Source organism: Nematolebias whitei, chromosome 13, assembly GCF_014905685.2.
Source record: "Nematolebias whitei isolate Nwh7 chromosome 13, NemWhi1, whole genome shotgun sequence".
Lineage (NCBI taxonomy): Eukaryota > Metazoa > Chordata > Actinopteri > Cyprinodontiformes > Rivulidae > Nematolebias > Nematolebias whitei.
In genome coordinates, this window is record NC_056510.1 from 2053220 (window position 1) to 2066882 (window position 13663).

Below are 13663 nucleotides of genomic sequence, written 5' to 3' on the forward strand. Positions count from 1 at the left end.
GTACCATCCAACCAGGTCCTGCATGATAACAGATCTGTGGTCCATCCAGCAGACTCTGACAGGACTTGATGTCCAAGGTTGGGATCCATCCTGCATGTTCTGCTCAGGGATCACTTCTTTGTCATTTGAACTGATCTGTAGAAATGCGCTTCCACTTTGTGAAGGTTTAATTAGATTTTTGGTCAAAACAAAGCATGGGGGTGATGACTTTCTGTAGACACACGGAGACATCTGTCCAATAGGACGTCCTGTCGGCTACAAGGAGGACAACACGAGGGGACATGAATGCAAAGCTCTTCACGTGTCTGATTCTACCTGCGCCAGGTGGATGAAGCTCAGCAGAAACAGGAGTTTGTCCATCAGGCGCTAGCAGCTGCATGCTAACTGAGCTAGCACGGTTAGCCTAGTTAGCACCGAGCTGAATGCACAGAATCGAACACCGAGAAGCTGCTGGCCGACGGAAAAGTCCACATGACACCCGGGTCAGGGACTTCAACACGACCCAGCACTACAAAACACCTTAGCTTACCTGCGGAGCACGAGTCCAACTCCTGCCTGGCCCACGGGCCACCATCAACCCGGAACACCCCGCTGTCCCCTGTGTCCACTCCTCTGTGTCCACTCTGTCCTCTTCTGTCCACTGCGGTCCGCTCACCACCGAACCACACGTCGCAGACACTTTGCGCTTTTTGTGCTCGCTGCCTCTTCTGCTCCGCACCCCGCGAAATCTACTGGCGCCAAATTAATACATAGACCTGCGGAGAAACCTTTGAACTTCTGCGTCATTTCCGGGACCGCCTACTTTTTTTAAAGCGCTATGAACAATTCTATTTGTTGCTACTTTTTCCTTTCGATAAAATTTACACTTTTATTTAAGCATTATTGTCAAATTAAAAAACTAAAAACTTCTTTGATTTAAGTTGGTACTGCGGACTTAGTTACTGATGCACGTGCTCAAAGTCAGTTTGTTGCAATGCATTCTGGTCTAGAAGAATTCACGCCAACTTCTGGTTCTTTGTCAGCTAATCAACTTTTGTTTTCCATTTGTGTAAATTCATTTCTCTCACTGACTATGACCTTATTCAGTGAATAAATATCAGAAATTATTCTCATTCACTTTTCATTCACGGTCTCCATCAACAGTTAGCTACACACGTAGTGGCAATTTTACAAAAAAACAAGTTCCCAAATTGGATTAAAACTTATCTTATTGTATGCAGCTAAAAACTATAAAAGAAAAAATAAACAAATTTGCTCAAATGATCTGAGAACTAAGGAGGATATGCAATTTTAGAGGAATAAAAAAGGACATTTCTCCAACAAGCAGGTCAGATCATTCCAGGGTTCATAAACTACCACAGGTCAACAGATGAAAGTTGCTCAGAATGTTAAATCCTATTCGTTCAATGTGGCACTTTTTATTACTGGAATCTGAGCCAAATGCATAAACTCACCTGTCCTTGGTATTATAACACACCTATAGATAATATTAAATTAGATAATAATACAATAGATACAGAATGTATATTAGATGAGACAATAGACAAATAATTTAGAGGGTGAGGTTCTGCCTCCAGTGGAGGAGTTCAAGTGTCTCGGGGTTTTGTTCACGAGTGAGAGAAGAGTCGAGCGTTAGATTGACAGATGGATCGGTGCAGCGTCTGCAGTATTGCAGACTTTGTGCCGGTCCCATGTGGTGAAGAGGAGCTGAGCTGTAAGACAAAGCTCTCTGTTTACTGGTCAGTCTACGTTCCTCCCCTCACCTCTGGTCATGAACTCTGGTAAAGACTGAAAGAATGAGATCGTGGATCCAGGAGGTTGAAATGAGTTTCCTCTGCAGGGTAGCTGGACTCTCCCTTAGAGACAGGGGGAGAAGTTCAGTCATCAGGAGAGACTCAGAGTAGAACCACTGCTCCTCCACATCCAGAGGAGCCAGTTGAGGAGGTTCAGGCATGTTCAAATGGGAGGAGGCCCCGGGGAAAACCCAGGACACGCTGGAGAGACTACGTCTCTCTGTTGGTCTGAGAACACATTGGGGTCCTCCCAGAAGAGCTGGAAGAGGTGGCTGTGATAAGAGGACCCGCTAACCTCTGCCTTAATTAAAGTCCTAACCATCTACGTTCTGCTCTCACAATTACTGGTTTCCTTCCAAGTCACCCTTGTAAATATTGTAAATAAATGTAGTTAAATTACTAATTATTCTAAGTTTCAGTTCATCTACTCTGAGAAATCAAACCATACATTGTGTCAGTATTACCTTTTCTTGATGGAAAACACAATGTTTAGCGTCTCCCTCTGCTGACGTGCAACGTGGTGCCGTCCAGTTAGACTGATCTCTAAAGGTGATGCAGCTGGGCTCTTTACAGCGAGGAGCAGGACGAGTCCAGCAGGACCTGTCAACTCAAAGAAGCAAAGGTCAAATAATTGCAAACGACAAAGAAACTGCAGCAAGACTTGACCAAAATCAACTAAATGTGTACACTCCACAGTTAAGCACATCAAAAGCTGCTAACTGTCAGGGTCACAGGGAACACAGACAGTATGAGACGCTGAACAGACAAACTCAAGACGTCAAGGTTGAACAGTGTCTTTATTTAGTGTTAGTAAGTGTACTCAAGGGGAAGATCTCTGGAACCCTGGAGAACAAGGGAAGCGGTCAGGTATAGTCACGGGTGAAGGATCTGATTATAATATGTCTCACAACACAAAAGCCTATTTCTGAGATTCCAGCAGTGAAGACTACCCATGAGACAGGTAGGATTGGCAGGCCACAGACTGATGAAGTCCTCCGGATGGGAGATGAAACATTTCTCACTTAAAGAAACTGGTCCAGATGACTTGACTTAACCTTTTTAGTTGTTATCTGCCTGGATGATTGAGCCTACAGACCTTTCTCAAAGCATGTAGTTCTTGTACATCTGTGAAAGCTTCCTCATGACATCTACTCTTGCAAATAAAGACCGGTTTTAAATTCTTCTTGTGTCCTCAGAGTGGCTTATTTGAGTAAAGAGATGATAAATGGACTATACTTATATAACTCCTTTCTATCTGATCAAGATACTCAAAGCTCTTTACAACAATCTGTGCCTCATTGACCCATTCATACAGCTCTATACTAGATCTCTACAAAGCTAATTGAGCAAATCATTCTAAAGAGACTAATCAGAGCTTCATCACATTCATACACCAATGGGACACATCAGAGGCAACGAGGGGTTCAGTGTCTTGCCCAGGGACACTTTGGCATATAACAGCTGGTGGATTCGAACCCCCAACTCTTGCATTGGAGGACGACTGCTCTAACCACTGAGCCACAGCCGCCCTGATGATGAACGGATACTTATTTTATCCAACAAATACAATTGTCTTGTTTTATTCTCAAGTCCATTATTTCAGAAAATCAATCACGCTCATGATTTTTATTGGTTAGTCAGGAACAAACTTTATTCAAATGACGACTGAAAAAGAGTAAGTAATATATATATAAAATAATATATTATATAGTAATATAAGTTCATAATATGAATAGAATCAAGTTCATTGTTTGAGTACTCAAATATTCCTAATATTAACGGTCCTAACATTGCATCTTAGCACATAATATAGCATTTCATCATCTCAATGTACCTTCAAGTTAAATGCTTCAGTGTTAACACTAGGAGCTAGTTACTTATTGCAAGAGGCTTATTTTTCTTTATCCAGGTCAATACAAATGCAGGTGTTCAGAAATAGTACAACACCATCAGTGACATTTAGTATAGAAAAGTACTCATGTTTGATAATTATTTTTTATAAGCACATTCAAATCAATGAAGCAATATAGCACTGATTTATCACAGAGTCCGATATAATAACCTGGAGGCTAGCACTAGCATGCTAGCTCCAGAAACAAACAAACTCAATAGTTCCCACTTTTAGAATATACAGTCAGCTGACGTTCAAAAAACATTCAATACAAAAACAGTCAGCTGAAGGTTTTTTCCACAAACAGAGACATCTACAAGTTGAGAGGCATATCAGTCAGAAATGGCAACATAGATATGAGATAAAGGGCTTTCAACGGATTAAAGCCTACCTGCAGCAGCTAGCCTAGCCTCTCACACATAGCATGGTTGTGTCACTACATGATCTGTTCTGGGACAAAATTGTGGGAAAAATTGTTCTGGGACTGGAAGTGCAATCCGTACCATGTACCTGTATTCTGGGTGCACCACTCCTGCGCCCAGAATCTTCCTATGTCTTGTATTGGAAGGGGAGCTAACTGCGCATGTACAACTTTTAACGAGAATCTATGGGCTAAGATTCTTGCGCCCCCAGGGGTCGGAAATACGTCACCAATCAGAGACGTTTTTGAAAGAAACAACTTTACTCATCATTAACTTTAAAAAGTTTATCTTGCACAACTAAAAATATATAAAGTACATAAATTTCTAAATATTTTTATTTTATTATTTCATTTTTATTTCATTTTTTATTTCATTTTTTTAAGTCTTCAAGGTAATATGAGTAGTTTGAGTGGTGGGGCAGCGCCCTCTATTGACCAGTCACCACTGGACAAGGATCTAAGATATACGCTAAGATATACGCTAAGATATACGCTAAGATATACGCTAAGATATACGCTAAGATATACGCTAAACGAACACCAGACGGTACGCTAAAACACTAACAATGTAAAACAATACGCTGTATCCAACAGCAGCCCGAACATGAGTCTGTGTGAGCAGATGGGTATGAATGAATACATATTAATACATGCATACATGTATTACATACATGAATACATATTTTTCCATATTACAAGAACAACGTGTGGTTTAATCTCGGTTGATTTGTAGAGTTGCTCTGTAACGAGTCGATCATTGTAGACATCAAACGAGTGGACTGAACGATCATTGTGAGTCGTGGCTGGAGTTCTGTCTGAGCAGGGTTGAGTTCACAGCAACGTATTGTAGCTGGAAGCCGCCGGCAGTGACCGATGCGTCGGAGAGAAACTTCAGCGTCATCACGTTTCCTGGAACAGACATTAAATTAGCCTCGTTTACATATATTTTCAAAGCTGGTTACACAGAGCAGCTAATGGTAAGATCTTAAACTCTCCTGTGAAATCGCACGTATTTGGAAGAAGGACGGAGTGCACGAAGCTGCACGAGCGCGGCCTCTCTTATCCTTATCAGAATAATAATCTTAGATAGGAAAAGGGGGAGAAACATGAGGGTAGATAGTGGTATTACAAAAAAAGATCTTTCACATCTCGTCTATCAGGACACGATTTGAGACATCAAAAGAACTCTTCCAGCAGCAAAATTAAAACATGATCATATTTGCATTTGACATCGAGGTGTTGAGATTTGTCCTTGAGCTTTTTTTCAGATCAGCCACAGTTTCTGGAGATGTTTCAGCCGACAGTTCTGATAAGTCTGCACAGAAGTTCTCGGTGGGGGTGTGGGGGGGATAGATGAAGCTTTTATCTCTGGTTACCCATGACCCAGGAGAAATTTGATAGTCGGCCCGTCTCCGAGGCCAACGGGGAGTCAGAATCAGATAAGATTTGATTGTTGATTTTCTTCAGGCAGACAGATTTTTCTCTTCAGCCTTGAGTCCATCTGGACGTTTTGGTTCCAAAATGCCTAATTGTGGGATTCCATTCCACTGATCCTTGTTATGAGTCTCCCTCAAGGTTGAACCTACCACACTGACGAGTCCCAGAAGCCGCAGGTGGCCTGTGATTCTCATAAATCGCCTCCACCTTACTGTTTAGCTCATAAACCAGATGATTCAGAGTTCCTACAGCAAGGACCAAACCTTCACACTGACTCAGAAGCTTTGCCATGGTCGAAACTGCTGCCGATGTCGTCTTCAAAAATGGATAAAACAGAGCCCCGCCCCGTTGATGCCAAAAAGCAGAGTCCCTGCTATCATAAATCCAAGTATGTAAACGTCTTCAACATCCTCCTGAGACAGGACTGAGAGGCACATCATCTGCCACACTCCCCACGGTTCCATGACGTACCCCACAGCGTGAGTCTCAGCTGGACACGCAGGCTCTCCAGGACCTCGTTGAATTGTTGAAAAAATCTTGCACGGTGGCACAACTGGTAGAGCTGCTGCCTGTCAGCGAGCAGGTCCCTGGTTCAAATCCCGGTCCAGGGGCCTTTCTGGGTGCAGTTTGCATGTTCTCTTCGTGCATGCGTGGGTTTTCTCCGGGTACTCCGGTTTCCTCCCACAGTCCAAAAACATGCATGTTAGGCTGATTGGTAACTCTAAATTGTCCCTAGGTGTGAGTGAGAGAGTGAATGGTTGTTTGTCTCTATGTGTCCCTGTGATGGACTGGAGACCTGTCCAGGGTGTCCCCCGCCCCTCGCACAGTGATTGATGGACATGGGCACCGGCGACCCCCGTGACCCAAAATGGAAGAAGTGGGTAAAAGATAATGGATGGATGGATGGATGGACACTCGTAAACGGACCAGTAAAATCTATGATTTTTTTAGTCGAGTCAGATCCTATATGTCACCTGTCAATCATCCCAGTAGTGTATTCAGTAACTGACCAATCAGCGACCTCAAATTGTCCCAAAGGTAAACGCCCCTCACCTGCAGGAGCTGCAGCCCCGTTTTCCTCCAACAACATTGTCGAGGTTTTGTATTATGAACACTTTTTAGTCTGTGGGATTTCATGAAAAATCTTCATAAACATGGTTAAACGTTGTCAGAGGAGAACATTAATTCAGACATGTTACATTTAGAGGGTGGAATACAGTTTATAACGTTTCAAAAACTAAACAGAGTCTGAAAAATGTAAAAGATAATAAAAGCTGGTGGCCGATGTCATGAGCAGCTGAATACAAGTTTTAAACAGGAAGTACCACATGTTCATCTGTACGATGGTAACTGCAGGTAAATCCTCAATCTTCTGTCATCGTTACATTGTATGATTAATGGCTAAATTAAAGGTTAATGCTTAATTTTGTTCTGTGTGTTTTATATGTAGCTATATGTTGTGAGAGAAGCAGAGCGCTGTCTGGAGCATCTTAGCTAGCATCTCTGTATTGCGAGCAGCTAGCTTAGCGCTACGTTAGTACCGGCAGTTGTCAACCTGGTGGGGAGTGGAAGTGTGCTCTATTCACACAAGGAGAGCTGTTGGTCAGGCTAATTCTACTTTATTCAAAATTTTCCAGGGAAGGACCCTCAGACCTCCCCACTAGTGTGTCCCCCCCCAAATTACAAATACTTCTGATGCCAATAGAAACCGCGCTGTTCAAGCCAAGAACCATTGTCAACTCTGGGGGCTAAGCACCCCTAAAGGTCAGATTCTAGAATCACACCGTGTTAGGTTTATATCATAACACCTTTTTGGTGTCTGTGAGTTATTTGTGTGCACCAAATGTCCTACTTTGTTTCGTGTCAAATGATGAAGGGAAGACTAACAATATGTGTGACAATCTGGTGAAGACAGGACAACACGTGTGGGCGTCACCGCACCGCCAGCGAAACGTCTCGTTTTATAACGCCACGTAAAAGGAACCTCTCATCTGAAGGTGAAGCAGATCAAAGCTTGATGTCCATCAGTTAAACGTACTCCTGATCTCAGTAGCTGAGGCCAAAGGGATTTTTGGTACAGATCAAATGGTTTTTGTGTGACTGAATTTTATTATATGGCAAGTTGTCAAAGTTTCAGTTCACGTGACCTTGAAGTTACTTTCTCGTCACGTTCCACGTTTGAAAACACGTGTAGATCTACAGTCACGCTTCATCTCCATCATGCAGCTATCAAGTTCTGAGCATAACTTCAAATGTTAGTGAGATACCAACTTCCATTTCGGTGTGTGGCTGCATCTAGGAGCAAGAAAGGTCTCCATCAAAAACTGGACTGCCAAGTCAAAATCCAAGATGGCCACCACCATATATTTGTAAACCGATCACCCGTATCATTTGAGGAGACTTCTTTTAGTTTTTAGATTGTTTAAAAGAATAGTTCCTCAAAATGATTGAGATGGCCAAAGCGTGGGCTCAAAGCCACCAGTGGCCACGCCCTGGCTCCTCCATTGCACCTGGGGGTGGATAAAATGGCTCCTCCACCTCCCAGGATCCCTCTCTCTCGCTGCTCCTGACAAAAATAAAAACTCTGTCTGTCCTTCTACACAGTTTAACTTGTACCCACTTGAATATCTTGCACCAGAAACTTGAAGGTTTACTTCATTCTCTGTTCGACTCCAGTCTAGAAAAACATCCATCTCCAAAACTACAAACATTCACTGTTCAATTCCCTCAGAGACGGCCGGGGGACATCGACGTACCACCTGTTCATGGGAAGTCAAGGCTGCCCAGAGTGAGAATTAACAGAGCTAGTCTAGTTTAAACTATTGTTATTCTTTATGTTTTACACTGCAGTTTTATTACACATTTACTTTAACAACTAATTTAAAGAAAATAAAAAGATAAATCATCATTTGTCACCGTGAGGGAGGAACAGTAAGATTCATGAGTGAGTCCAGACTCACTTTCTAAATGTGAAAACGAGTAACCAACCATTCGTCCTTTTCCTTTACGTGTGTTTTCACGCAGCGTCGATGCACAGTGGATGGACGACAACTCTAAACGCTGCACCACCGTGCCAGATAAAAAGGGGAATCTAACATCTTGTCATGATAAAAGCAGGACATCTTACCGGTGCTGATGATGTCTTCTGGTAAATAGTCACCACATAACCTGCAGACAGATAAATAAGATGAATACATAAACACATACAGTAAATACATTTAGAGAGCCAACCAGTTCTCAAACTGCCTAAACCGTGTTTTGTTCTGTTCTTCTGGGTTTTCAGGTACCACCAGTTTATTTTCCCAGTACTTTTCCAGTCATCTGCTGCTCCTCAATCCCATCACACCCACCTACACCTGTTCTCCATTCACATCAGTCTCAGCTGCAGTCAGTCCCTCTGCTCTCACTCTTCAGTCGAGCATCGTGTGTGCTCGCTCCATGTCCAGTTCTCCTCCGGAGTCTCCTCAAGGTATTTAGTAAGTTGTTGCTGCTGCGTCGGCTTTTTGTTTTGTTTCTTAAATAAGTCTTTTAGTTGCTGATTTAAGCTTCTCTGCAGCTTGTCTGCACTGTTGGGCCCAGCTCTCAAACAAACAAACAAACAAACAACAAACATTCTTTAAAACGTCTTCAGTTGATCCAAAATGCTGCTGCCAGAGTCTTAATTGGAGTTACTGGGAGAGTTCATATCTCTCCAGTTTTAGCTTCTCTCCATTGGCTCCCTGTCAAATCCAGAATAAAATTCAAAATCTTACTTCTAACCTACAAAGCTCTCAACAACCTAGCTCCATCTTATATTACAGATCTTATTGTTCCATATTTTCCTAACAGAGCACTTCACTCTCAGACTGCAGGTTTACTTGTGGTTCCTAGAGTTTCCAGCAGCAGAATGTGAGGAAGATCTTTCAGTTCTCAGGCTCCTCTCTTGTGGAACCAGATGAGGCTGACACCTCGTGTACTTTAAAACTTTCCTTTGGGATAAATCTTGTAGTGATACCATCCCTCCACCACGAGGTGTCAGCACCCTGCCCCACATCCTCAGCACAGGTTCTCTCAGGTCTGTGGCCTGAGGCCCCAAAGCTTCCACCAACCACAGTGTGAAGTTTGTGGATGACACAAACCTCAGGGACAGCGACGACTTGGTCTATAGGTAGATCAGCTGATGGGCTGGTGCAGAACCACCACCATGATCCTGAAACCAGAGCTCGTTGTCAACTGTAGTAAGAGCAGCCCAGCTCCACCTCTCACCAACAACACGGCTGTGGAGGTGGTCTGCAGCACCACGTTCCTGAGGGTAGACAACCTCGCCTGATCTGTGAAACCACTTTACTGGTCAAGAAGACACGCCCTTCCTGCGCAGGATGAAGAGAATCCACCGTCCCCCGTCCACCCTCACTACATTCGGCAGAAGCACCATGAAGAGCATTCTGACCAGCTGCTTCTCTGCGAGGGGACGAGGCTGGACAAAACATGAGGACACTAACGAGGACACCAGAGAAGAACAGTGGAACTTCTCTGCCCTCCATCCAGGACATCTCACCCAACTGCTGCCTGTCCTGAGCCAGAGACAATGACCCGTCTCACCCCGACTATGGTCTGCTCTCCCTGCTGGCCTCTGGGAAGAGGTTCCACAGCAGGACCACCAGGGTCTGTGAGATCTTATTCCTCCAAGTCATCAGACTGCTGAACTCTTGTCTTTTTTATAAAACATCTCTTTGTGGTATTTCATTACATCATCATTCATTACTCATCGTCAGCTGACGTGGTCCAGGATGGCACCTGGACTCATCCGAGGCAGGCCCAGAACCCTGGAGACATCATGTACCCTCTTTGAGGTGACTCAAGACTTCTGTGCTGTAGTGTTGCGGTCCTCACCTCCCTCTAAATCCTGACACGTCGTCGTAGCTGTCATACACCTCCAGGTAATCTGAGAGACACGACGTGTCGTCCTCCACATCGAACTCCAGGAAGTGGAGGTGAATCCTCTGACCCAGACGCACCCGGATGTGCCAGTAGCAGATCTGCTCGTCCTGATACTCGTCAGGAAAACCCGGAGACTGAATGATCCGCTGCTGCTCAGTCAGGACTCCACCGCACTCCTTCGCTGTCAGACACGCAGGAAACACCATGAGAACAAAGAACACTCGGCTTCACGTGCACCAACAATAGTGTGAGCAGAGAGCAAGGAAAGTACTGCTTTACACACAAATACATCAAACTGAACTTCAGTAGACTTTATTTTAGAAAATGTTCTGAGGACTTTATTTCAGACAGATCAGACAGGCTTCTTTTTTATTAGTAGCTTTGAGAAATAAAAAAGCCAGAATGTTGCTGCTTAGCCTAGTGGTGTGGGGGTCTGACCAGTTTGTTGGTGTCATGGAAAAAAGGAGATTTCCAAACAGACCAAGGTGTAGTTCATCAGATTCATTTCCAAAGCTTCGGAGTGCAGTCCAGCATTCACAGAACATTACTGCACATACAAGATCACACTCTTCTCAGTGCTCTCGTCCATCTGAAACGCTCCAACTTCCTGAACAGGACAAGTTAGTTTGAAAGAACAACCCCAGCCCTCGGCCCCTCCATGTCCGAGCCCATCATCCAAAGGTCCTCTGCAGACAGGAAGCAGAGAATCTTTGTCATTCAACCTTTATTCATACACGTTAGTCTCACCGAGCCTCGTGTGGGTACGATAATCACAGCCAGTTATGAATCTTAGTGCACCATGAAAGACAGCATCCAACATCTGCAGCATCCAACATCTGCAGCATCCAACATCTGCAGGGTTCTTGTAGGAGCGTTCATGTAAATAATGTCACCGTGATCAATGGAGGGAAGGAAAGTCACAGATACAAGGTGTTTCCTAACATTCAGGGTTAGACAGGATCTGTTTCTGAAAAAGAAACCCAGTTTAACTTCCAGTTTCTTTAACAAGTTTTCCACATGGAGCTTAAAAGAAAGATGTGAGTCGACCAAGATACACAAATATTTATAGGAATCAACAAACTCAATAGGGACACCATTTGAGGATAAAATCAGAGGAAGAACTGCTGGGACCGACTTCCTGTTTGAAAAAAAACATCCCTTTGGTTTTGTTGGTGTTTAGGACAAGTTTGAGGTGAAACAAATCAGTCTGGATGATGTTGAATGCAGATTACAAAAGCTGGAAAGCCTTAGCAACTGTTTTAGCTCAACAATAAACAACTGTGTCATCAGCATAGAAATGTATGGATACATCAGGGATGTTTTATTGGTAGCACGACGGTTCAGTGGTTAGCACTGTTGCCTCACAGCAAGAAGGTCCTGGGTTCAATCCCCAGTAGGACTTGGGGTCTTTCTGTGTGGAGTTTGCATGTTCTTCTCGTGCTTGCATGGGTTTTCTCCGGGTACTCCGGTTTCCTCCCACAGACCAAAAACATGTCTTCAGGTCCAGGCCTCCCTTGCAAAAGAGATCTGTGATCTCAGTGGAATTTGCCTGGTTAAATAAAAGTTAATAAATAAATAAATAACAATAACATTGTCTCCAATCTGAGAGATAGTTAGAGAACCATCCAATAGTGTGTTCTGAGAAACCAGTTTCAGAGAGTTTATGACACAAGATGTTCTGATCCACAGTGTCAGAATCTTTAGACAGGTCTAAGAAAAGTGCAGCACAATAATCTTTAGCATCCAGTGCTTCAACAACATCATTAAGAACCTTCAGTGAAGCAGTGGTTGTGCTGTGTTGTTTCCTGAAACCAGATTGATGTGGAGGTAAGATGTTAAATGAGTCCAGGTCATTTTTGATTTGAGAGTTTATCAGTTTTTCTAGAACCTTGGCTAAAATGCAGAGTTTAGAGATTGGTCCATAGTTGTTCAGTGAGGGGGGGTCTCCTCCCTTCAGCAAAGGATGAACAAAGGCTGTTTTCAAGTGTCTGGATGGAGTTTGGTCTCATGGAGAGATTGAAGATGTGGGTCACAGGGACTGTGATGATATGAGCAGCCAGCCTTAAGAAATAAGGTGGAAGTTCATCTGGACCTGCAGATTTTTTAGAGTCTAGACCTTTAACAGTTTATTGACCTCACTGACTGAGAACAGTGAAAATGAAAAGGTGTGATTAACTGAGGATTGACTTGTAGGAGGGATTTGATTTGTAGAAGTTTGACTTAAAGGATCTGAGTCAAGGACTCTGCTTGAAGATAAGTCCCCAAATCACATAAACTGCATCTTATGAATAGCATATCAATCAAACCTTGTGGATATCAAAAACAACTAGTTCTTTCTGTTCCTCACTGATTGGTCACAGTAAGAGTGATTACATGGGACAGTTAATATCACACAGCACAGTGCATCAGCAGGAGAGTTATCGAGCATGATGAGTATAAATAATACACACTGACTTGACACTGGTCCAAATTAAGCTGGAGGCAGAACTGAAGTTCAGATCATGTTGAAACTTATTTTTGTGATTCTGGTCATTTGTTAAACGGACCATCGGCTGCACGGTGTGGAGAGAGGGTCCACTCCTGACTCTTCAGACAGTGCATGACTCAAATAGCAGCGACAAAAAACAGTTTATCTACAAGATGGAGGTGGGAGTGCATCAAGGATCAGCTCTGAGCCCCTTCTTGTTTGCTCTGGTGATGGACCGACTAACAGATGAGGTCAGGCAGGAATCCCCGTGGACTATGATGTTTGCAGATGATGTGATCTGTGGTGAGAACAGGGAACAGGTGGAAGAGAACTTAGAGAGGTGGAGGTATGCACTTGAAAGAAGAGGAATGAAAGTCAGCCGTAGTAAGACAGAGTCCATGTGTGTGAATGAGAGGGAGGAGGTGGAACAGTGAGGCTACAAGGAGCAGAGGTCACAAAGGTGCAGGACTTCAAGGACTTGGGGTCCACTGTCCAGGAACACGGGGAGTGTGGTGAAGAGGTGAAGAAGAGAGTCCAGGCAGGATGGAGTGATGGAGAAAAGTTTCAGGAGTGATTTGAGACAAAAGGGTGTCAGCAAAGGTCAAAGGAAAACAACAAAGTCCATGCTCAATAATCCAGGAATACAATCCAATTGCTTTGGACATGTCCAGAGGAGGGACAGTGCTTTGGACATGTCCAGAGGATGGACAATGGTGTGGACATGTCCAGAGGAG

The 13663-nt window shown here is 43.7% G+C and overlaps 1 protein-coding gene across 1 annotated transcript in view; it reads right to left on the bottom strand.

The window, feature by feature from the left end:
• Positions 1–4832: 4832 nt before the first annotated feature.
• Positions 4833–13663, bottom strand: part of tnfaip6 (tumor necrosis factor, alpha-induced protein 6) — a 12404-nt gene continuing 3573 nt past the window's right edge. The window contains exons 4-6 of the mRNA XM_037686757.1: positions 10415–10643; positions 8670–8710; positions 4833–5014 (exon numbers count right to left, since the gene is read on the bottom strand). Coding sequence (XP_037542685.1) covers positions 4893–5014; positions 8670–8710; positions 10415–10643 — 392 coding nt within the window. The 3' untranslated portion in view covers positions 4833–4892. The remainder of the gene's footprint in view (positions 5015–8669; positions 8711–10414; positions 10644–13663) is intronic.